Genomic DNA, 19,926 nt, shown 5'->3' on the forward strand with positions numbered 1-19,926 from the left:
CACGCGAAACAAGTTTTTACCAGCAGTAGCAGAGGCAGCACTGGAACCATGGAGCTCAATACTTGTTTCAGAGCACTGGGCAATAAGTTTCAGCTAAACACATGTTCGAGCGGCTCGATACCGGGCATATCACTGTCAGAATCCATGTCGTCTTCAAGCAGAGGTATGGCGATAGGCTCAACATGCGCACTTGCAAAATTGTCTTGCATGAACATTGGTTTAATGTCAATCGCATGCCGAAGAGCGTTTGCCCAATGTATGCCTGTTACCTTGACGGCTTCTTTTATTGGGAGCTCCTCTACACCTGCCAGCTTAAGTGTGGCATTCGTGGCTGCCAGACCTTGCTTCATATGCGCCTATATGAGCTTAATTGGATTGCGCTCGCAATTTTAGGGCGGGAGCCAAAGTACAATGTACCTTGCTCTATCAGCGGCACCGTCAATTTGATACTTGACGTCCCGTAGCTTTGCAGAGGCCGCAATGTTCAGGGGCTCCTTTTTGACCGCTTTCTTTTCCCAAACAAGTTCTCTTGAAGTAAGTCCAGAATTACATTCTTGCGCGAAGCAGTCGTAGGCACTGCTTCTTCCAGCTGCGAATGGTACAAGGAATTGTGCATAACAATGACGTCACCTTGAGCCAGTCGCTCCAAACCGGCATAATACCACCTTCCAAAGCAGGTGCCGTCCATCTGCTCGTGGTAGTCACCGGTAATTTTACCCATAAAAACATCCATGCAACCAACGACGAAGCCCTCTTTGCTGCCTATGTCCCTCGCAATCAGGCGCCGGCTTTGCCCTTGACGGTTGCTTCAAACATGTCGGCAAGCCGTGCATGAAGGCTTTGCGGTGCGAAGCAACAGCCATGCCCATCCAAACAGTCAAAAGCGTGTGCCCCGAATAAAAATATCTTTAGATCGTGCTTCCTGTACTTGACGATGTCATACAGGTACCGCTGCTGCGAAGCGACAATGTCGTCCCGCTCTATCAGCAGCGAGTTCCGCCCCATCTTCTCACTCCTGAATCCGATGTCACTGAGCAGGTGGGGCACAGTCCATGGTTTCAGGGGTGTTATATCACCACTAGTGTTGATATCAGCGGCAACTATCTTTGTTGTCGGAATCTCATTAAAGCGAAAAAAAAGAAGCGATGTACGCAAGGCCGCAATGTACACTTCATGAAATCATCGTGCACTTCTGTGCGTTGTCTCTGGCCCGCGCTTTGCGGTCACTTTCGGGAGGGCGTCGCGACATTTTAATCATTTTCCTTCACCTCCATCTTTAGGTCCACCACCAAAATCACGCGGAGTTCAAGATTATCACTCACTTTCGCGAACATTTTTTCCAGGGTGAGCTCGCGGTTCAGATGTTGCAAGTGAACGTATGCGTTCCTGATCACCATCCGTTCGGAGCGCTTTTGTTTTTCTTGTATCACCGGTGTGGCGTAGATGTTAATGCACCACAGTTCTATGTCGAGAACGATAAAGCACAATCCAATGTCACCTAATCAGATTCCATGGCGGAAGAGAAAGCCGGGAATGCGCAAAAGCACAAGAGGCGCAGGCAGAACCAAGGAAGCGGATAAGGAAAAATCCGGAACAGCATAAATTGAGCGCCAACAACAAAGTTGCAATCGTAATTCGTTCCTAAAGCTTATATTGCTGCAAAATGTAGGCAACTTCCTGTAGAAAATGCGTTGATGTTCGCAGCTAAACAACCACAGCAAAAGAAAGAAAAATTACTTGTTTTTTATTGCACTGCATGCTCCAGCGTAGATTATATTTTCACAACGGCTTGGTGCTTAGTTGGTAAAGCATCTTGAAGGGTTAGCAGCTCAAACAGACGGAGACAGAATGAGCAGCAACAGGACACCTGTTGTCGCTTACGCTGTCCCCGTCTGTGCGCTCTGTTAACCCTTTAGGATCATATATTCAGTTGCATTACATTTTCTTGTTCAACTCGCTACTCCAGTTGACAAATAAGCCACTTCACCTGTTGTACTCTAATGTGCAGATGAGTAATTCTAGCTAACGTTTTGTTTTCGCTCAGAATATAGGCGTCCTCTGGAACTACTTGTGCGTGTAGACGCACCCAGAGAAAACTGGCTCCAACGGCGCTACACGTAGGTGTAAAGCGGTCGACCGCGACGTCACGTTGTCGCAATGACACTATAGACTGAAAGGGGTCCTTTGACGGGGGAAAATCCGCATTGCTCTTCACTACTGTCGGACTATGGTGAGGCAGCAGGTGGGCCCTTTCACCCGCTCGGCTGTGTCGAGGCGCGCTTGTGATGTGGAGTAGCTGCCAATGGCAATGCGAGTTTAGGTGCTCTTCCGCTGCTTCAGCTGACCAGGCGCCGGCTTTTTCACTCAAAGGGCTATTTGACGCTCTCGCATCAAAAATCTTTATGTTTGGCAGTATTTCTGGCAAAGGACAGCATAGAAGTGCTCGAAAACGTTAGAACCAAAATTTCAGTTTTCTGAAAAGAAGAAAGAAATACATTGATGCGTCGTTTATATCTTGCAAAATGTGGAGAACCAGATTAATAATACGCAGGCAGATTTTCGAGATTGTGCCTCATTTGGGGGTAAAATAAACGTCATGAAACCCTAAATGTTGGTCTGTTCGTTCGCTTCTATGAAAGGCTTCAAATCTTTCTCAGCTTGCCTTAGAACTTAAAACAGCAAAATTTGCTATGTGCACAACAATAGGCATATATTATGCGTAGCACGTATCCAAAGTTTCAAGTGGGCCGGTTAATCATGCGCTCTCGCAACAGTTTGGCACTGCTCCTCCTCACCCTAATTTTATGCGGTGTACAAGGCATGCAGTGGTGCACAGAGTGGTAGGAAAGTACGCGAACATGTGTCCACCGAGTAAAACGCACCATGAACAAATTTCACGCTGCGCACATTTTTGGGGTCATTGCAATGCAAACGCTGGGTCGGTATTTGGGAAGAGAAAAAGCGAAGGTAGTGGCTTCACACATAATTTTCTAATCTATGTTGGCTGCATGACGTTAATCCTCTCCCCTAGTTTATTTTCATCCTCCACGGCGATCGCAAACGACGGACGCGAATTCGTTGAAGGCTTGCATGCTGCCGACGCGTCGCAAATTGCAAACCGATGGGCGGCAGCATATCTATGTGCGCTCTGCTAGGATCGGGGCTGTATGCCAACAAGTGACGTCAGATGAAGCGGTGCACGTTTCTCTACACTAGTACGGTGGCGCTCGGACTGAGCTAAGGAGCGCTGGCTGCAAACCCGTCCACGCCTTTAATGCAGCAAACCTCGACGCGGCTTGATGCCCATTTTAGGTGAACGGAGGTCGTCTTTTTTAGGAACCTGGTTAGTATGGCGCAAATGTCGCTCACCACGACCGACTTGTTCTAGAAGATAGATGTTGAGAAGAAGCCAAGGTTTCAATCTAATGCGAAAGAATGGCTCGGCCGGTACGTTAACTTATTGCATAGAAAGGCAGGAAAAACGGCTTTTTTATTGCGCGGCTGACAGTGCCCGCAAAGTATAACGTATTTAATGACGTAAGAAATGGGCAAGACCGGCCCAGAATGAGTGACGGTGAGGACGATAGCAAGTACAGAAGGCTCCGAGGTTCCCTGTGGTTGTTGGGTCGTGAGGTTCACGCAGAACTCGCAGGAGCAGTTGCTTTGGGATCAGAAGGAGCAGGTTCGGATCATGGGCTAGAGAGTTGCGATAATATATGGCACGTTGTCCTGCCAACGGGACATGCTTAGTGATGCTTCTGCATAGGCGAAGATTAAAGGCAGTCGATGAGCATCACAAGGAGACATTCCTACGTTAGTCGTCAGCAATGTTGAAAATATGGAGGGCGCTTAAGCTTCGTCTTTAAAAGTGCGACGCAATAGCATTCAAGGATCCCTGACTGCTTCTACCGCTTTCCGTCTACTGCAACTTATGTAACCTTAATGTTTGCCGGCAAACACTGGCAGCAAACACTATGCGCAGAGGCGAACTTTCGGGTAGAAAGGGGCGTCTAGTGTGCACTAGCTGGAGGTATTGCACAGCCGCACCAAAAATAATATATCACCTTTCTGGTTTCGGTGAAGGTTTCCCAGTTGTAATATTTCAGTCTGACAAAATACAAAAGGCATGCGCTGTCGCTGTTCTGGTTCATGACATTTATTTGTGGGATGTCATTCTCAAAATTCCGAGGAATCAGTTTGCCATAAATGCAAGACAAGGTATGAGCAACTTTAGTGATTGAATGGTTCCACAATGTAACCTGCGTATACCACATTTCACGTAGCGAGGCATGACATATACGCATACTTAAATATATACGGAAATTTTCGCTGAGGGGAAGTAGGAGCCGGACGCCGATGCCAGAATTTCAGCGACACGGGGACCTTCACGCTGTCGCGTTAATGCAGCAGCCCGCCTAAGCGTCTCCGGCGTCAGGTTGGTAAATGTTCCAATGCTACATACAGTCGGAATGTTGGTGTAGGCCCCTGAATTTGCAAGTAATCAAGTAAAAACACACTCGAAGTCGTAAGGCTAAGGAAGTGAGCCGAGCAGGAGGATCTTTCAGGTAATAAAGCAAGCAGAAAGAATGATGATCAGTGACGCCAGAAAAGGGCCGACTGTACAAGTAAGGGGAGACTTAAGCAGTATGCCAAACGAGAGCTGGAACCTCCCACTTAACATTAGAGTAGCTGCATCCTGGTGTACACAGGATATGGCTGTCGTAGGCGATAACACGATAACGCGGTCAAGGTCGTAGCAGGACTTTTCCTATGCCGTGACTACACACATTGGTGCCAGCTGAGTTGGAGTGGGTCAAAAAAAAGTACGGGGATCGAAACCTCACACCTTCAGGAAAGATAGTGGACTATTGTTTGCAATGACGGAACAATTGCGAAGTAGTGTTCGCAGAATATATTGGCAGAAGCGTAGCCGCGCCGAGCATCATTCAAAAGAGACCGCGCAAAAATTATTTTGTCGTCTTCGCTATGACGCTATATTAAGGGTTGCCCCGTAACAATACCTATGGTAAATGTACTGCATATTTCTTGTCTTCTGTACAAAGAGCATGGGTTCTTCAATTATCTCAATTTGATCTTGCTGCTTTGGATACACTTCCTGTGCGCTCTGTTGTGGGAGTGATGTCTGCAACTCGGAAAAGCCATCTGTGCTGCTTGCGGCCTCACGAATAAAATAATCAACCCCTGACGTAGGTCTGTATCTGTCTTAATAACTGATTCACGGCGCAATATTACGTTTTTTAGCCAGCACTAACTATCTCAGCAGCATGTACTTTTCCTGCACAACTGTGTCGGGGCATTTTTTTTTTACATTATCACGCACTCTTTCCATAAAGCAGCTGCACGCACCCTGTATACTGTAAATTTAGTAGGCATGTAATTCTTGCGGAAGATAGCACCTAAATTTCTGGGTGATGGGCAATAAAACCTAATAATAAAATACGAAGTGAAAGTCTGCATCCATGCATAATTGTGGATCGTTTTGGAAAATCTGCGATGCCTGTATGCCTGGCACGCAATCAAAGATACTTAAGATAACAGTGTGCTCGGCCGAGTGAAAATGCAAGCATTATTCGGAACCTCCTATCAAACAATAGAGCTGGGCTGAGTGATCACAAGTGGGTAATATCCTACGCTTGTGTGGCGTGAGATTGTATGCTCACAGGACTGCACAATTTCGGTCAGTATATGCAAAGTGCTGGGCCAAAAGGGTGTGCGATTCTGTACAATTACATTGCAAGTACCATAAGGTGCGCCTTAGCGACAGTCGATTATATGTAATTTTATAAAACCGTTTGAAACCACAGACGGAAGGCGTTTCTTTCGGCGTGCGCGAAGCGAGATGCCACTGGGCAGTGATCTCTCCCAAAACATTTTGTTCTCCCGGAAGGTGCGGGAAAGCAAGAAGTTGGCAAGGTTTCGAATTTCAAGAGTAGCCTGCGCGTGTAGCGTGGCCAACTAGTATTTTGGACTTCGGCAAAAGCTGCCTAATCTTAGCAAGTGCTGTGTGTGCAATCTAGGCGTTGAAGATCCTAATGCACCACTAAGATTTGCGCCTTGTTGCTGTTCCTCTCAGGATCGCGTATTATTGACTTCGTATACAAATTGACATGCCTTAGGTTTAGATAATCAGAAATCCTTCTATTGGATGCGCCATTCGGGCCAGATTGTGGTACCGCTATACCTGTGGCTCCCGGTTACCTTGCTTGCTTGAAATTATTTTCGTTGCAAACAGTGCAATGATGTAATTGATAATTTTTATACGCAGCATATACTTAAATGCACATACACAATATAGCAGCCCGTCCTATAACTTGAATCGACGTGCCAGCAAGTCATCCCTTTTTCAAGCAGTCTATTTCCTAACTATGTACAGCGGAGCGTTACCTTAGCAACAAATTGGCACCGGTGCCACACACGGCTCTCTGACTCGAAGCCACTGAATGGCAGCCTCAGAATGGCAGCTTGCGCACAGCCTACGTCAATTATGGCATGTCCGCTTATCAGATAACATCATTGTTAAGTGCGTCGCGCCTTGCGCATGAGTTTCACGAGACCCTTTTTGTCGGCTCATCGCCGAAGGAGCATCTGCCGGCCAGCAGTGTCTGAAACAGAGGTAGGCACCCTTTTGATACCTATCTTTGACCCCTTTCACTTATTGGGTGAGTCGTTGTAGGCAAAGAACAAATTGATCGTATATTTGGTCTTGGATGCTTTTTTAAGTGAGCAGTATGAACGGGCAGAAAATTTGCTGGTCATGAACTTTACAAACGGCTCTTTAATATGGGCTTTATCGTTTGTTACGCAAGATTGGACAAATACGAGCACTCATGCGGCCAAACTGTTACTAGAAACTTAAAACTTTGGCCGAGCAGTTATTTTGTTCAGGATTGTCATTTTCCACGAGATACTTTTACGGGGAAGAAAACCAACTAGCCGTTCCATAGCTTGCCTAAACATTTATTCCCACAGCTGTGCCAGTGATTCCCGGGGGCCTACACAAGATACTAGAGGGTAAGGGTGCTTGAAAGACTATAGAGCTTCACACAACACCTCACACGACAATCTTCACACGACACCTCGACTTCTGCGTCCAACATGCACGTTCTCAAGGCATCTTTTCTGGACGTATCTCGAAGACAGGCGGCAGACTATTCTTACAGACACTTGCTTTCTTCAGTGATCCCTACCTATATGTGTCGTCATACCGCAACCAATGAAGAGAACAAAACATTGATCATATAGAACAATCGGAAGTATAAAAAAGAAAAAAATGAATAATATAATGAGTACTACGACGACAAAAAATTTAAGAGGAGTGTCCGAAGGACTTAATTATGACCCCTTATTAGAAATTCTTTTTAGCAGGTTAGGTTACCCAAATGATTCGTGGAGCTCTGCCAGCCAACGTTTGTTTTTGACAACTCCAGGTTCATTCACTTATCCAGATTCTACGAGCAAGCTATGCGCCTTGTCCCGAGTACCATATCGGCGATAATAAACTGTTTTTTTTTGTAACAGTAGAAAGAATGTATTTTTGAATGGTCTAGTGCAGTCCCGGTGAGAGCGACACTGGAAGTCGTACGCGAAACAATGACAAGGAAATTGTGGTACAGTCTCTTCGGTTCCGCAAGAGTAGCACATCCACATGAAACCCGTTCCAATGATTAAGCCTTTGTAGATGTCCCTTTCTACCCACCCCTCCACCCCAAGCAAATCGGGGTCCAACAACTTTGCGCGGCAGCAGCTAATTCGCGTGGTAGTTGTACCTTCAAGGAAGACGGCAACGTATGCCGACAAAATCTCGAGAGTTTGCGAGAAAGCCAATTCGTACGCATCGTGGCTCGGGACAGGAGAGGAAAATTTGAATGATTAGCTGATTTCGGTGAGCTACGAGGTCCGGGTTACTGTATACAGCTCGATTACAACAAGGTTTGTCACCACTGGGATGACGAGCACTTTACGCACCTTCGATAGCCTTGGCTGACGCAATGTCAGCTGCAATTCGAAAAATATCAGATTGTGTGTCATCGCTCTTGCATAATATTAAGTGAAAGAGGCATTCAAGGAAAGGGTCGCTCCCGTGTTCTTCGGAACTGATTTAAGGACTTATGTGCAGCATATGTTGCTATTAGGGTCTCGGCTAATGAGACATCATTTCACTTTCGGCAGGCTTGTTTTGCGTGATTGCACCCTGTTCTACAAACACAATAAACAGAAAGTGAATCTGTGAATCTTTTAAATTCGTTTTCCGGACGTAGGGCCGTCTCGCGCAGTAATATCTCTTTAGACAAACCAAGTGAACAGGCCGAGTCGCGCTATATGCTGCATGTCAAATACAAAAACATGTTTGAAAAAAAAGGGACTTTGCATACGTACGTGTTTGCACTTGTATTTACGAGAATGACCATGTGTGGGCTACTTTTAAAATAGGAAAGCTGAAAGGAGTACGCCGCTCACCGCTTTGATTGCCGCACGTGGTGACTGTTTCTTATATGTCACATTTTTTCGAAGTCTGAACAACAAGTATTGCACTTAAAAGCTCGCGTCCTTCATATCAAATACTAGAACGTCACCAGTTGATGGGGTGAAGCGAATTAGCGCAGGAAACGTAAGAGTTTAGAAAAATAAGTGCTGAGGGACAGACGTATCTATCAATAGGACGCACTTGTTGAGAAGAAAGGTTCAGTGGTGGCGTGAGGGAACAAACGCGAGTTAATGCAATAGTTGAAATCAAGAAAAAGAAATGGGCATGGGCAGGACATGTAATGAGGAGGGAAGATAACCGATGGTCGTTAAGGGTTACGGACTGGGTTCAAAGGGAAGGGAAGCGTAGCAGGAGGCGGCAGGAAGTTAGGTGGGTGGATGAGATTAAGAAGATTGCAGGGACGGTATGGCCACAATTAGTACATGACCGGAGTTGTTGGAGAAATATGGGAGAGGCCTTTGCCCTGCAGTGGGCGTAACCAGGCTGATGATGATGTTGAGAAGATGGTATGGTACAACGGAGGATGATAAAACAATGCGTGCATTCTCTTAAATTTTGGTTGCCGTCTCATTCATAGAATTGTCTGTGTTACTGTGCTACCTGTCTCCTGCAAGGCGTGCTTGCTGTACCGGAAACTTGTTGAAACGCTGAACCTATACGATAGTTAGGAGGCCTGAGTAATCAGAGTGTAATAGCGACGCAAGGCAGTACGTACTCTAATCTAAAGAAGCCCCACCGACTGCTTCAGATTGTGTGGTAAACAATTTATAAATAGAACACGCACTTGAGCAATGTGGGTGCCATTCATGCTTACTACTAGAATTACCGCTGTTTGGCTGTGTAATTCACGCATTGACGATCGTGTTTATAAGATACGGCCCTTCTTCAAGCCATGCAAGAAAAGAGTAAACATTTCAGCATAGCACACACAACAAAGCGCTCTCGACTATCCAATACGACACCGCAGATCAAAACGACTTTCATATGACCTAGACGGGGCATATTTCACATGATTCATTAGCACAGAAAAGAAAAATTATACAGGAAAGCACTTCCATCGAATGTACCCTTTCCTTTCCTGCAGTGTCTGTTTCACAGAGCGCTTTTTTAGTAATCTCAAACTACATTATGCGTATCGCTTACCCACTCACAGTTCCCTACTGTCACGCACAAAGAGCCAGCAAAAAACATGAACAACACGGGCATTCCAGCGAAAGGAACCGCCGTGGCCGCTCAGTTGCTATGCCCGCTGCGCTGCCGAGCTGAAGGTCGCGGGTTCCGACGCGGCGGCTGTTTTCCGATAGGGCGTAATGCGAGAAAGCGCGTGTACCGTGCACTAGGTGCCCGTTAAACAGTCCCAGCTGGCCAGACTAATTTTACAGTTTCCCATGGGATGTTCCTTACAATCAGATTTCGGATTCGGCACGTAGACCTTCATGATTTTATTATTTCATATTTCACTAATTAGAGCCAGCCAAATCGTTAGCTTGACTGAATTAGGGGCGGCTTTTCCTTAGGCCAGCGCATTAAGACGGACAGAATTTGCGAGACGGTCGCGATAAAGCCCATTCTCGCACATCGTGCGAGGGAAGAGAGAAGCGCCTTGTCGTTGGGTTCAAGTGTAGCACACGACGCACTGGATAGTGCTGGTAACAGCTGTATACAAAGCAATTTCCGTACTTTGGGTTATCTAAGGGTTTATGAGGTCTGTGTGGTCACTGCCCGTGTGCCTGACAACGGTCGCTTGCTGGCGAATCATGTTGCTCCATAGTGCCTGTTTAGGCTGGCAGTTTTGCGCCACTCCACTCATCTTCCGAGCCCTTGTCTGCTCCACGCTCTCTACCCACTGAGGTCTAATCTTGCCTGCTCTAGAGTTCGCGTCAGTGGTCGGTGTGTAACACCCCTGGCTATCCAGGGCCTCCTCGGTTTTCATTCTCTAGTGCTTTATCTAAAGCTGGTGCTTTTGTTGAAATTTTATATGGGAGAAACCTCTCACAAAACGCTTTGCAACGTCCAGAATAAATATAATTGTTACAATTGTTACAGCAAATCCAACAAACTTCTCGTATTCGCGGTCAAGTGGAGCATGAAGGATTCATTGAAACCTTTCAGTAGTACGTTACTATGTCAAGACATACACCATGGGTGCATTTTCATTTTATTTTAGGCGTGTGGAAGAGACTATTTGCGTTCTTGTCCTATCGCAGAACTTTTGATGTTTGGTTATTCGCGCATCATACGAAGCTGTTTCCTTTCCTTCATAACAGCAACGTCATCAGCCGACATACACATTCTCGGTGAATATGCACTGGAACCATAGCGCTGCTTTGAGCACATTTGACGCCACATGCATCGCATGCTTGTCTCTAAATTGGCAAGCGGAGGATGGAAACTTGCGTGCATCTGTAGATAGCATCCTAATTTTACGGCTTTTAGTAGACTTCATATTCTCGCGTGGCTTTAATCTGGTTTGGTTGGGTTTCTTGTTGTCATGTTATCGCTTTCATGCGAAAACGAGCTCGCGATGCCTGATGGTACCTCAGTATTCAATTAATTACACATGCCATCAATCCCTCGAGAGATTATAACAAGAACGACAACTTCAATGGTAGGTGTTGCAAACACCAAACTGACTATATTTACAGCATATAACTTGAAGAGTGTTAATGCGAAAGGTGTTTTTGCCTAGATAACGAAAAAAATAAACACACCATTACAGCTCCAAGATACAGTTACAACATACGGTTAGCTAGTTAGAACCCAATGAATCAAAATGAAAGAAACTAATTGAACATCGACATAGTAAGCTGTGATAAAAAATATGCCACACTGAAAGGATAAACTGCATGTACAAGTGCACATGATGCATTAGGGGAAAACCTCAGTGTAACATAAAAAGATGGCTATACTTCTGAACTGCTAGAACATCTAGAAGAAAATGAACGGTAAAGTTAGATAGCTAATAAAGTACGTCATATTAACAAATATTAGGTTGTTTACAAGCCATATTACTAAGCATGTTGATTACAGACAGCTCGGGTCATAAAGGAAAAAGAGTGCGGGCGTATAGGGATAACAGTGGCAAAGCAAGGCAAGCAAATCATGGCTGTACGGCTAATGTTTTTCCCACACAAACGGCAAATATATGTAATGAGCAGCTGCTACTAATGGACTGGATCAGATAATTTGATGGTCGTATGGCCAACGGAAATGAATAATTCTTAAAGCATTTGGCACGAAAAGGTATTCATTGAGTCTGTGGAGCGCTTAAGGCGGGTTGGCCGTGTTTCAGTTCTTGAGATTTATCTATATGTCTCATTGCTAAGTAGGTCGGGTAAAAGCTGGTAGGCAAGCCTAGAATGGGTCAGCACTGCCCGGTTTTGTAGTGTTAGGATTCCGGCTCTCATCAGTATTTCAATGGGCGAGTCTGTTCGGTTATCTTTAATATATATATGCGCACACTTTTGTGGGCGTTTTTATTGGTACGTCTTCTAGTTTGGTAATTCGTCCCTTGTTCTACGGGAAGCCGGAAGAACGTTTGCGTACTCGACGCCTGACCTGATAAAAATTTTGTACGCTACAATCTTTTCATCAGGCGGTTCTAGTCAGTTGTGTATTCGAAGGAAGAAATTGCGCTTCATAGCGGTGGATGTTACATTCTTAATATGGGAGTTTAGTCGGAATTTGTATGTAACTGTTAATTCGGGGTACTTGGGTTCTCGAATTTGTACCAGTCGTACGTCATTAACGGCAAACGAAATGTTTGAGAAACTTGTTCTCGTAGTGATTGATGGAACTGCAGATTTCTAAGTATTCATAGTCAGCTGCCAGTCGGCACACCGGTTAGTCACTCCGTTTGAGTCATTATTTAATGTTATGTGGCCTCCATGTGAGTAAATATTTTGATAAAGAACGCAGTTATCTGCAAATAGTTTAATGGTTCCAGTGACTTTTCCTGCATGTCAGTAATAAAAATAGAAATAAATTTATAGCCAGAAGGCTTCCTTGGAGTACCCCCAATGCATCATGGGCTGTCCAGGAAGTCTACTGGTTCTTCACCACAAATTGGGTAATGTTAGTTACGTAGTCGCGATTACATGGAGACGACTATGCGGCTGGTACGTACTTATAATATCTATTGTAATAAGGATAATGAGAAGCATTTAGGCTCGGACGATTGCATCGAGGGCGAGTGGACATCAGAAAAAGAAGTAGCGAAGGCTTTTGAAGCGTTGGCCTCCGGTTTCTTTTCTTCTGGACAATGGCTCAGTCTATAGGATGCGAACCCCTGGTCTGACAGCGGCAACATCACGAAAACGTGACTCGACCACACACCGACTGAAAAGCTCGCCTTCTCGTTCTGTCAGACAACCAGTAGACGACGTGGACGCATTGAGCCTGTCCGTAAAAGTGCGACCTACACTGTTAATTGCTACAGACGGCATTTCAGCCTCTTTGATGTACTGCCAAATTTTTTTCTCAACTGAGACGCGATAATTGGTTTTAAGGCCTTCTATCATTCCAAAACAGCCAGTGTCGCCCACCAATGTCACTTTCGGTGGTGTAGACTAGAGTGAAGAATACAAAAAGGTGGAGTCGAGCTCGGGTGCACCCACTGGAGGCACGACGGCAGAAAAAGGAAAAGCAGCAGAAAGCATTCAGAACGATAATCTCCGGTTTTCTTTCCTCCGGACAATAGTATGTTAAAAAACGTATGGTAGTTTTCAGAAAAATGGTCTCATCGCTTAGTAGTTTGCAGGCGGGCAACAGATGAAACTGGTACGTTCTAGGCTTTCCCTCTTTGAGGCGACCGCACCTCCAAAGTTCAATAACACATGTATACCAGCTGCCACACGCAAGCGGCCGTTCATCTCTTTCGCGACCATCGACCGCGCTTGATGCTGCGGCCACAATCGGTTCTATATCAGTTTCGAGCATACAGTTTCAAGCATGTTACTTTCCAGCAGCTCCGTCTAAAGTAATTGCAGTTTACTACTTCTCTGCCTACTTGCTTGCCTATCTACTCACCGTCGCACCTACGTGACGGAGGTTCTGATGCTCAGCTCTACCCGAAAGAGCCAGGTTTTCAGCTCAAGTAACGTCTCTGCAGGCGAAGTTGATGTTTCTGAAGACGGAAATGTGAAACAGGCTTCGGTGACTACAAACACTGTCTGCCAAATTCGAACCCTTGCTTGACATCTTGCGCAGAGTGAAACCGGCGCCGACGACAATGAAGCGCCGCTATATGCCAGCTACAACGATCCTCCATCAAGCTCTGTTCCATAACGTCAGCCACAAGGGTTCTCTGAATATGTTTTATTTTCGCAATTTTTATGTAGCGTCAAAGTCACTCTGTACAAGACAACCATATCTATTTTTCTATTGCTCACGTTTATATTTCCAAGAAAACTTACAATTCTGTGATTTCACGTGCAAGAACCACGATCTGATTATCAAATACGCCATAGTGGGCGTCTATCGATTAATCTTGACCACCGAAGGTCTTTTAACGTGCATCCAAGGACGGTCCAAACCAAAATTCTGGAGTGGCAGCGTCCAATTGCTTACCAGCAGATGTGAAGCCAGAGCTACTGTGACATGGCCGTGACAGCTGAAATCTGCTCACCTCTCAATTACTTTTATTCAGTTATTGTAAATGCTAGAATAATTGGTAAAATTAGGTCTCCGGTGTTTTTTGGGGGGGCGGGGGCTAAAATGTTTTCTTTGGCTGCGTACTGATATCGTGCTGTCAAGAAAAATCGGGCAATATGTTTAGGCTTCCTTCGCAAGAGAGTAGAAATCAGGGACAGTTGGTGTATCATTTACACGAAAAACCAGAAGAAAAATAACTAAGAACAAGATGCGCGAATTCCCCCCTAAACGACTGGACCTACAACTGTGCTTTATCAAAAACAGAGCATTCTAGCAAGGCTAAGCGAGCATGCGCAGGAGAACCAGCCCTAGTCACAAGGCAATCATGGAGGAGAGATACAAGCCAAATCTGTCGAGACCAATCTAAAAAAGACAAATCCTTTTCAACCAAGCAAACGAAAGTTGTGCTAACATAATCATCAGTGTGCAAACCTGTGTAGTAAGCTTCTAGAATCTCGCGCTCTTCTTTGCCCCTGCCTCTGTCAATAACATTGTTGAATAGCGGGTAGCAACCACATTCAAGGCAATTACAAGACGGGTTTGCTGTGTGAACAGAACCCAGGAAGGTGAGGTGTTCACGCAGCTGATGATTAATAACCCGGCCTGTTTGGCGTATTAACATTTTAGCACGTGAGAAATCAGATGAAACTTATATACCACACGTCTGGCATTTGCCGTGGAAACCTTCTGAAGTAGAACGACATGATATTGCAGCACAAGAAAAAGAGAAAAAGAAAGATTCTAAGTGACACAAGAGCAAGAAACACGGCGCTACTTTAAAATGAGCGAGGAAGGCGAGCGGGATCCCCGAAAAAAGGTCAGGTGGTACCAAATTTCCAGAACGTAAATCACAATCTCGAGAATGTGGCGAACAGTTAAGGGGCACCTGTTGTGCTTCCCACACTGAGCTCAGTGGCTATGGTGTTGGGCTGCTGAGCACGAGGTCGAGGGATCGAATCCCGGCCACGACGGCCGCATTTCGATGGGGGCGAAATGCGAAAACACCCGTGTGCTTAGATTTAGGCGCACGTTAAAGAACCCCAGGTGGTCAAAATTTCCGGAGTCCTCCACTACGGCGTGTCTCATAATCAGAAAGTGGTTTTGGCACGTAAAACCCCAAATATTATTATTATTATTCCCACACTGAACAAACTGGCTCACCGATGCCCCCGAATCACGGTATGTGCTGTGCATACTTGCAAAGTCAAGCACACAGAACACTACACACAAAACTGTGCCACTGCTGTGGCTTACCAGACACCGCTAATTTGCGGAAAAATTTAAGTTGGGCAGACCAGTCGTTGTGTGAATGACCGAATGAGTGAGCACGCAAAGAATATAAGAAAGGATACGAGTGCCCACCTCTCTGCATATTGCAGATCGTGCTCCTGTGAACCACGTTTTTCTGAAGTGAGAATTCTGGGTATGAGCTGAGATAAAACCGCGCGGGAACTGCTCGAGGTGTAGAACATTCCTATCAGTGGTCAAGCTTGCGTTAGTCAAACATCTGTTTCGCTATATTATGCAGAAATGAAATTCCTAGGTTACTCGGAAACAAGATGACTTGTCGCTTGATCTTTGCCGCGCTCTGGTGTCGAGATTGTGTGCGGTATGCCATATAAAGGTTGCGAGCATAGCACCTTCTTTATTGCTCTTCTGCTTGTCGCTTAGAATTCTTTTCCCGTGTTTTTAGCGCTACACCATGTCGTTTAGAAACTAGCCCCCAAAATGTTATTGTTCTCTTGTTGCGTCGCACACATCGGATTTCTTGCCCTGCCTATCAATATACGCGAGCAAAGGCTCGAGAGTTCGCAGGAAACAGAGAATACAACGTTTATGCCCTGCTTGGCTGCCACCTTCCTAATGTTGTGGGCTACCGTGTGCACATCAGGCATAACTTCAAAAATTATTTGTTCAGTTGTTCGTCCAGTCGTTGAGGTGCAAATTTCGTACTATTTTCCTTCGCTTTTATTTTAGATGCAAAGCTCTGTCTTTCACCCGCAAGCGCAGCTTAACCAGTCCCACCTACACAATAAATTCCGGTCCTATCAATCGTGCCCCGTCTTACAAATATCTCGGCGTTGACATGACATCGACCCTATCATGGGCAACTCATATTGACACCATCTGTTCTAATGCTTCGCGCACCCTTGGGTATTTAAAACGCAACCTGAAAGCCGCATCACTAGAAATAAAAAAGCTAACATATCTAACATTCGTACGTCCGCAGTTAGAATATGCGTCATCTATGTGGCACCCTTCCCAATCATATTTAACCTACGACATAGAAGCAATACAAAATCGCGCTGCTCGGTTTAGAACTTCCAATTACTCTCGTCATACCATCATAACCGCGCTAAAACGTACACTTGAACTACCATCACTTGCTTCCCGCCGGATCATCTCTCGTCTCTGCTTGCTTCACACCTGTTATTACCATTCACACTCCAGGCATTCCCTGTTAAATCAAACCTTACGTACATCCTCTCGCTTAAGCCACAGTCGTCCCATAGCAAACATTAACACCCGATCATCTGCCATGAGCATTTCATTCTTCCCCGACACAATAACCCATTGGAACCATCTCCCAGAAGATATCGTGTCCTGCACTGACCGTAAAACGTTCCGCGAAATGTTAAATAACCACACTGCTTAATTACTGATCCCACCTACTCTTACTCTAACATGATGTTACTTTTTTTTCACAATTGTTCCTGGCTTGTATTTGTTTATTGTTATTTCTTTACTTTCTGTACATTTGTTCTAACATTGTCGAGCGTGGACACCGTAGTCACCGACTCAAAGACAGCCTACAGAAGCTTCCGCAGGGGGGTAATCTCCTCCGCGACCCGAGCCATTCTAGCCAAGTACAAGCCTCCGGGAAGAGCCATAGAGCTCATGTGGGTCCCGGCTCACTCGCAGGTAGCAGGCAACACCATCGCCGACTACCATGCCCGAGAAATGTCAATCCGGGCCGAGCACGAGCCGGCAGAGCTACCGCACCCGGTTACCAGCTTTCGGGACATTACCCGGATGTACCGAGAAGAAAGGTGCAGACTGCCAGAACCGCACCCCAAACTCACCAGGCAACAACAGACGATCCTGCGTCGAGCGCAGGCGGGATCGCTTGCGCATCCCGTACTGATGAACCGCATGTACCCTGCGGAATACGATATGCCCTGTCCTTTTTGCAGAAGAGAAAAGGGCACCCTGCCGCACGTCTTGGCAGAGCGCACAGAACTCAAGACCCCCCTTCCTCCCCTTCCCACCAACACCCCCAATCCCCAACCGCTTGAGCGATGGGAGACCTTGTTATCCAGCCCCGCCCTACCGATTCAGCTCGCACTGACGGACAGGGGCCAGGAGCTGCTGGAAACATATGGGTCCCGTAACTAGGGAACCACCCCGTCTGGTGCCTGCGTGCACCACCGATTTATTTCGGGCCCAGTGAATGTTGCTTCATCATCATCATTCTAACATTGTTACAAAGAATAAAGCCCTCCCTTATGTAATGCTTCCGGGCTTTTAAGGTGAAAATATATAAAAAATTTAATGAAATACTTTGTCAACAGCCTCAACTAGCCGCCACATATATTGACAACCTCGTGTACACATCAGTGTTGAATTTCATCGGACAATTTTGCAATATATTATCAACGCGCAAGAGTTCCGACTTTTTTACTGGAAGGTAAAAAAAAAAATATCTATCTCTTCAATGGAGGACATTTCGCAATGTTCATCTCCTTTGATTGATCAGCTGCACTCTGCAAAGAACATGCCTCCCCTCAGTAAAAAATAGCACAATGAAACATGATGTATAGGTTGAAGTGCTTGGTGACCCTCGGTGTCTGCTGTGGAACGGCGCAATGCCCAGGAGCCAGGTGTATTTACGGCTTCAGCTTCTTTCAAGAACTTAGAAGCCACCTACCTTTCTGTGGAACACTGGCCCGTTATTTACAATGAAACTGAAAACACGCCACTAGTCTACCTGGGTTGACTGTCCATAAGTAAGAGAACTTGTCCGCAGAATATGTGATAAAACCCCACCAATGATGACAGCCCCTATCGTAGTCTCATTCCGTCCAGAGAACTCACCAATGCGTTTAACCAAATTTTGCTGACTTCGGTTGGTACCAGATGTCGGAAGATTCTCCGTTGCGTGGGGTGACGGATGCCCAGCTTGTCGGACGGGACAAGAAGCATTTTTTATCTAGACTGAAACGACTACAATCACAGAGAAAGCGTGCAATTACCTCTGCATGCAAAAGCTTCAAACGTTGAGCGCTTTCTACGCATTCGGATGTGGATGTCTTGTGGTCAAGGTTTGAACCCCACTTACTCTCTAGCGCAAAAAATTTAAAGAAAATGTGTTGGCAACTCAGCTTCTTTTCGGGCGTTTTCACGAAGAACCCCGTCTCCAAACTTTATCATTCTTTATGTAAAGGCTGTTTTCATTATGGATGTAAAATTTCTTCATGTATTGGTATTGATTGACGTATAAGCGATTGCGGGGAACCAGCTCTAAGAGGGAGAGGTGAAAGAAACGCAGAAAGATTAAGCGCAAGAAAGAGCCCGATGCTATCGTGCACTGGAGAGGAGGAATACTAGACCTAAAACTATAAGGAAATAAAGTGAGAGAGAGTGAAGCGCAGCACAGGTACAGAGTCACGGATGCACACAGCACAAGATAACGGTTATAGCACTAGCAGATACTACGGCGATCATGCCGGTGTGTTGTCCCCAAGAGGTGCAACGCTGCGTTCATAGCCCTATGCTGCGACGGCTTGTGACGGCGTTATTCTAAAATGAGCGCTTGTCTCTGTACAGTGTATAGGGAACCCTCGTACACCATGTTCAGTCTCCAATACGTGTTCTGTATTGCTAGATGATATCGTGGAGGGCTTCGCCTTATTTTTACCATCTGTAATTCTTCGACGTACAAATGAATAAATGGGGCAAGGCTTTTGCAAAACGGCCTCTGCTGCAATGAATACAAGCTGCGACATAACATCGTGTTCAGCTGCGCAATAAAGTATCAACTGAACGACCGCCGTTAGAACTTCCGCGTCTTTGTTATTCGCTTCATATATAAAAGGGAAGTACTTGTTCCACTGCAAACCGATCTATACTTATAAGTTCTTGTGAGAGGTAGAAGCGATAGATAAACCTAGCGATTGCGCATGCAGCGGGTCCCGCGGGCAGGCAATTGCTGCAACATAAAGATGATTGCATATTTTGCTATTTCGCACTCACAAGATAGTCCAACGTGTTCCAGCAGAAAACAGGTAGCCTATGATAGAAGATATACCTGGAGAGATTTCTGTGAAATCAGACGTGGTCTTATTTCTTTAGTTGCGTTCAAATACTGCCAAATATCGGACAAATACTTTTTTTTTGAATTTCCCGCCAGAATTCTAAGCTTTAGTGCAGACGATACACTGAATACAGTTTGCCACGAGTGCAGAAAATGACAACGTATATTACGGAACATTTTTAGCAGCAGCATTTTTAGCAAGCAACACCAAAAATGTCTAACAAACCCCCTTTTGGACTGCCTGTGGAAAAGGCGTTTGTCAATTTTATGTGTGTGGGTAAACTGTGCAAGAAATTCAGTTTATTATATTTACGTTGTGAGTGTTTTGTGTGCAGTGCCAAATTTATAAAGACGTTTAATTGCGTTTATTTCTTCTTTTTTCATTATTTCATGCTCAGGGAATCCTGTAATTTGCATTGAGCGCGGTCCTTTCCCCGGACAATTCTTTCGCAAA

At 45.5% G+C, this 19,926-nt stretch overlaps 1 protein-coding gene across 2 annotated transcripts in view; it reads left to right on the forward strand.

Moving 5' to 3' along the window:
- The first annotated feature begins 6,545 nt into the window (after positions 1–6,545).
- LOC135901835 (monocarboxylate transporter 9-like) overlaps positions 6,546–19,926 on the forward strand; it is a 30,950-nt gene continuing 17,569 nt past the window's right edge. Inside the window, exons 1-2 of one of the 2 annotated variants that reach the window (XM_065431682.1) lie at positions 6,559–6,634; positions 17,081–17,208. In XM_065431682.1, the coding sequence (XP_065287754.1) occupies positions 6,560–6,634; positions 17,081–17,208 (203 nt within the window). In that variant the 5' untranslated portion in view covers position 6,559. Of the gene's footprint in view, positions 6,635–17,080; positions 17,209–19,926 lie in introns of both variants that reach the window. The other variant, XM_065431683.1, reaches the window with a different exon arrangement.

This window comes from Dermacentor albipictus, chromosome 2 (assembly GCF_038994185.2).
Source record: "Dermacentor albipictus isolate Rhodes 1998 colony chromosome 2, USDA_Dalb.pri_finalv2, whole genome shotgun sequence".
Taxonomy (NCBI): domain Eukaryota; kingdom Metazoa; phylum Arthropoda; class Arachnida; order Ixodida; family Ixodidae; genus Dermacentor; species Dermacentor albipictus.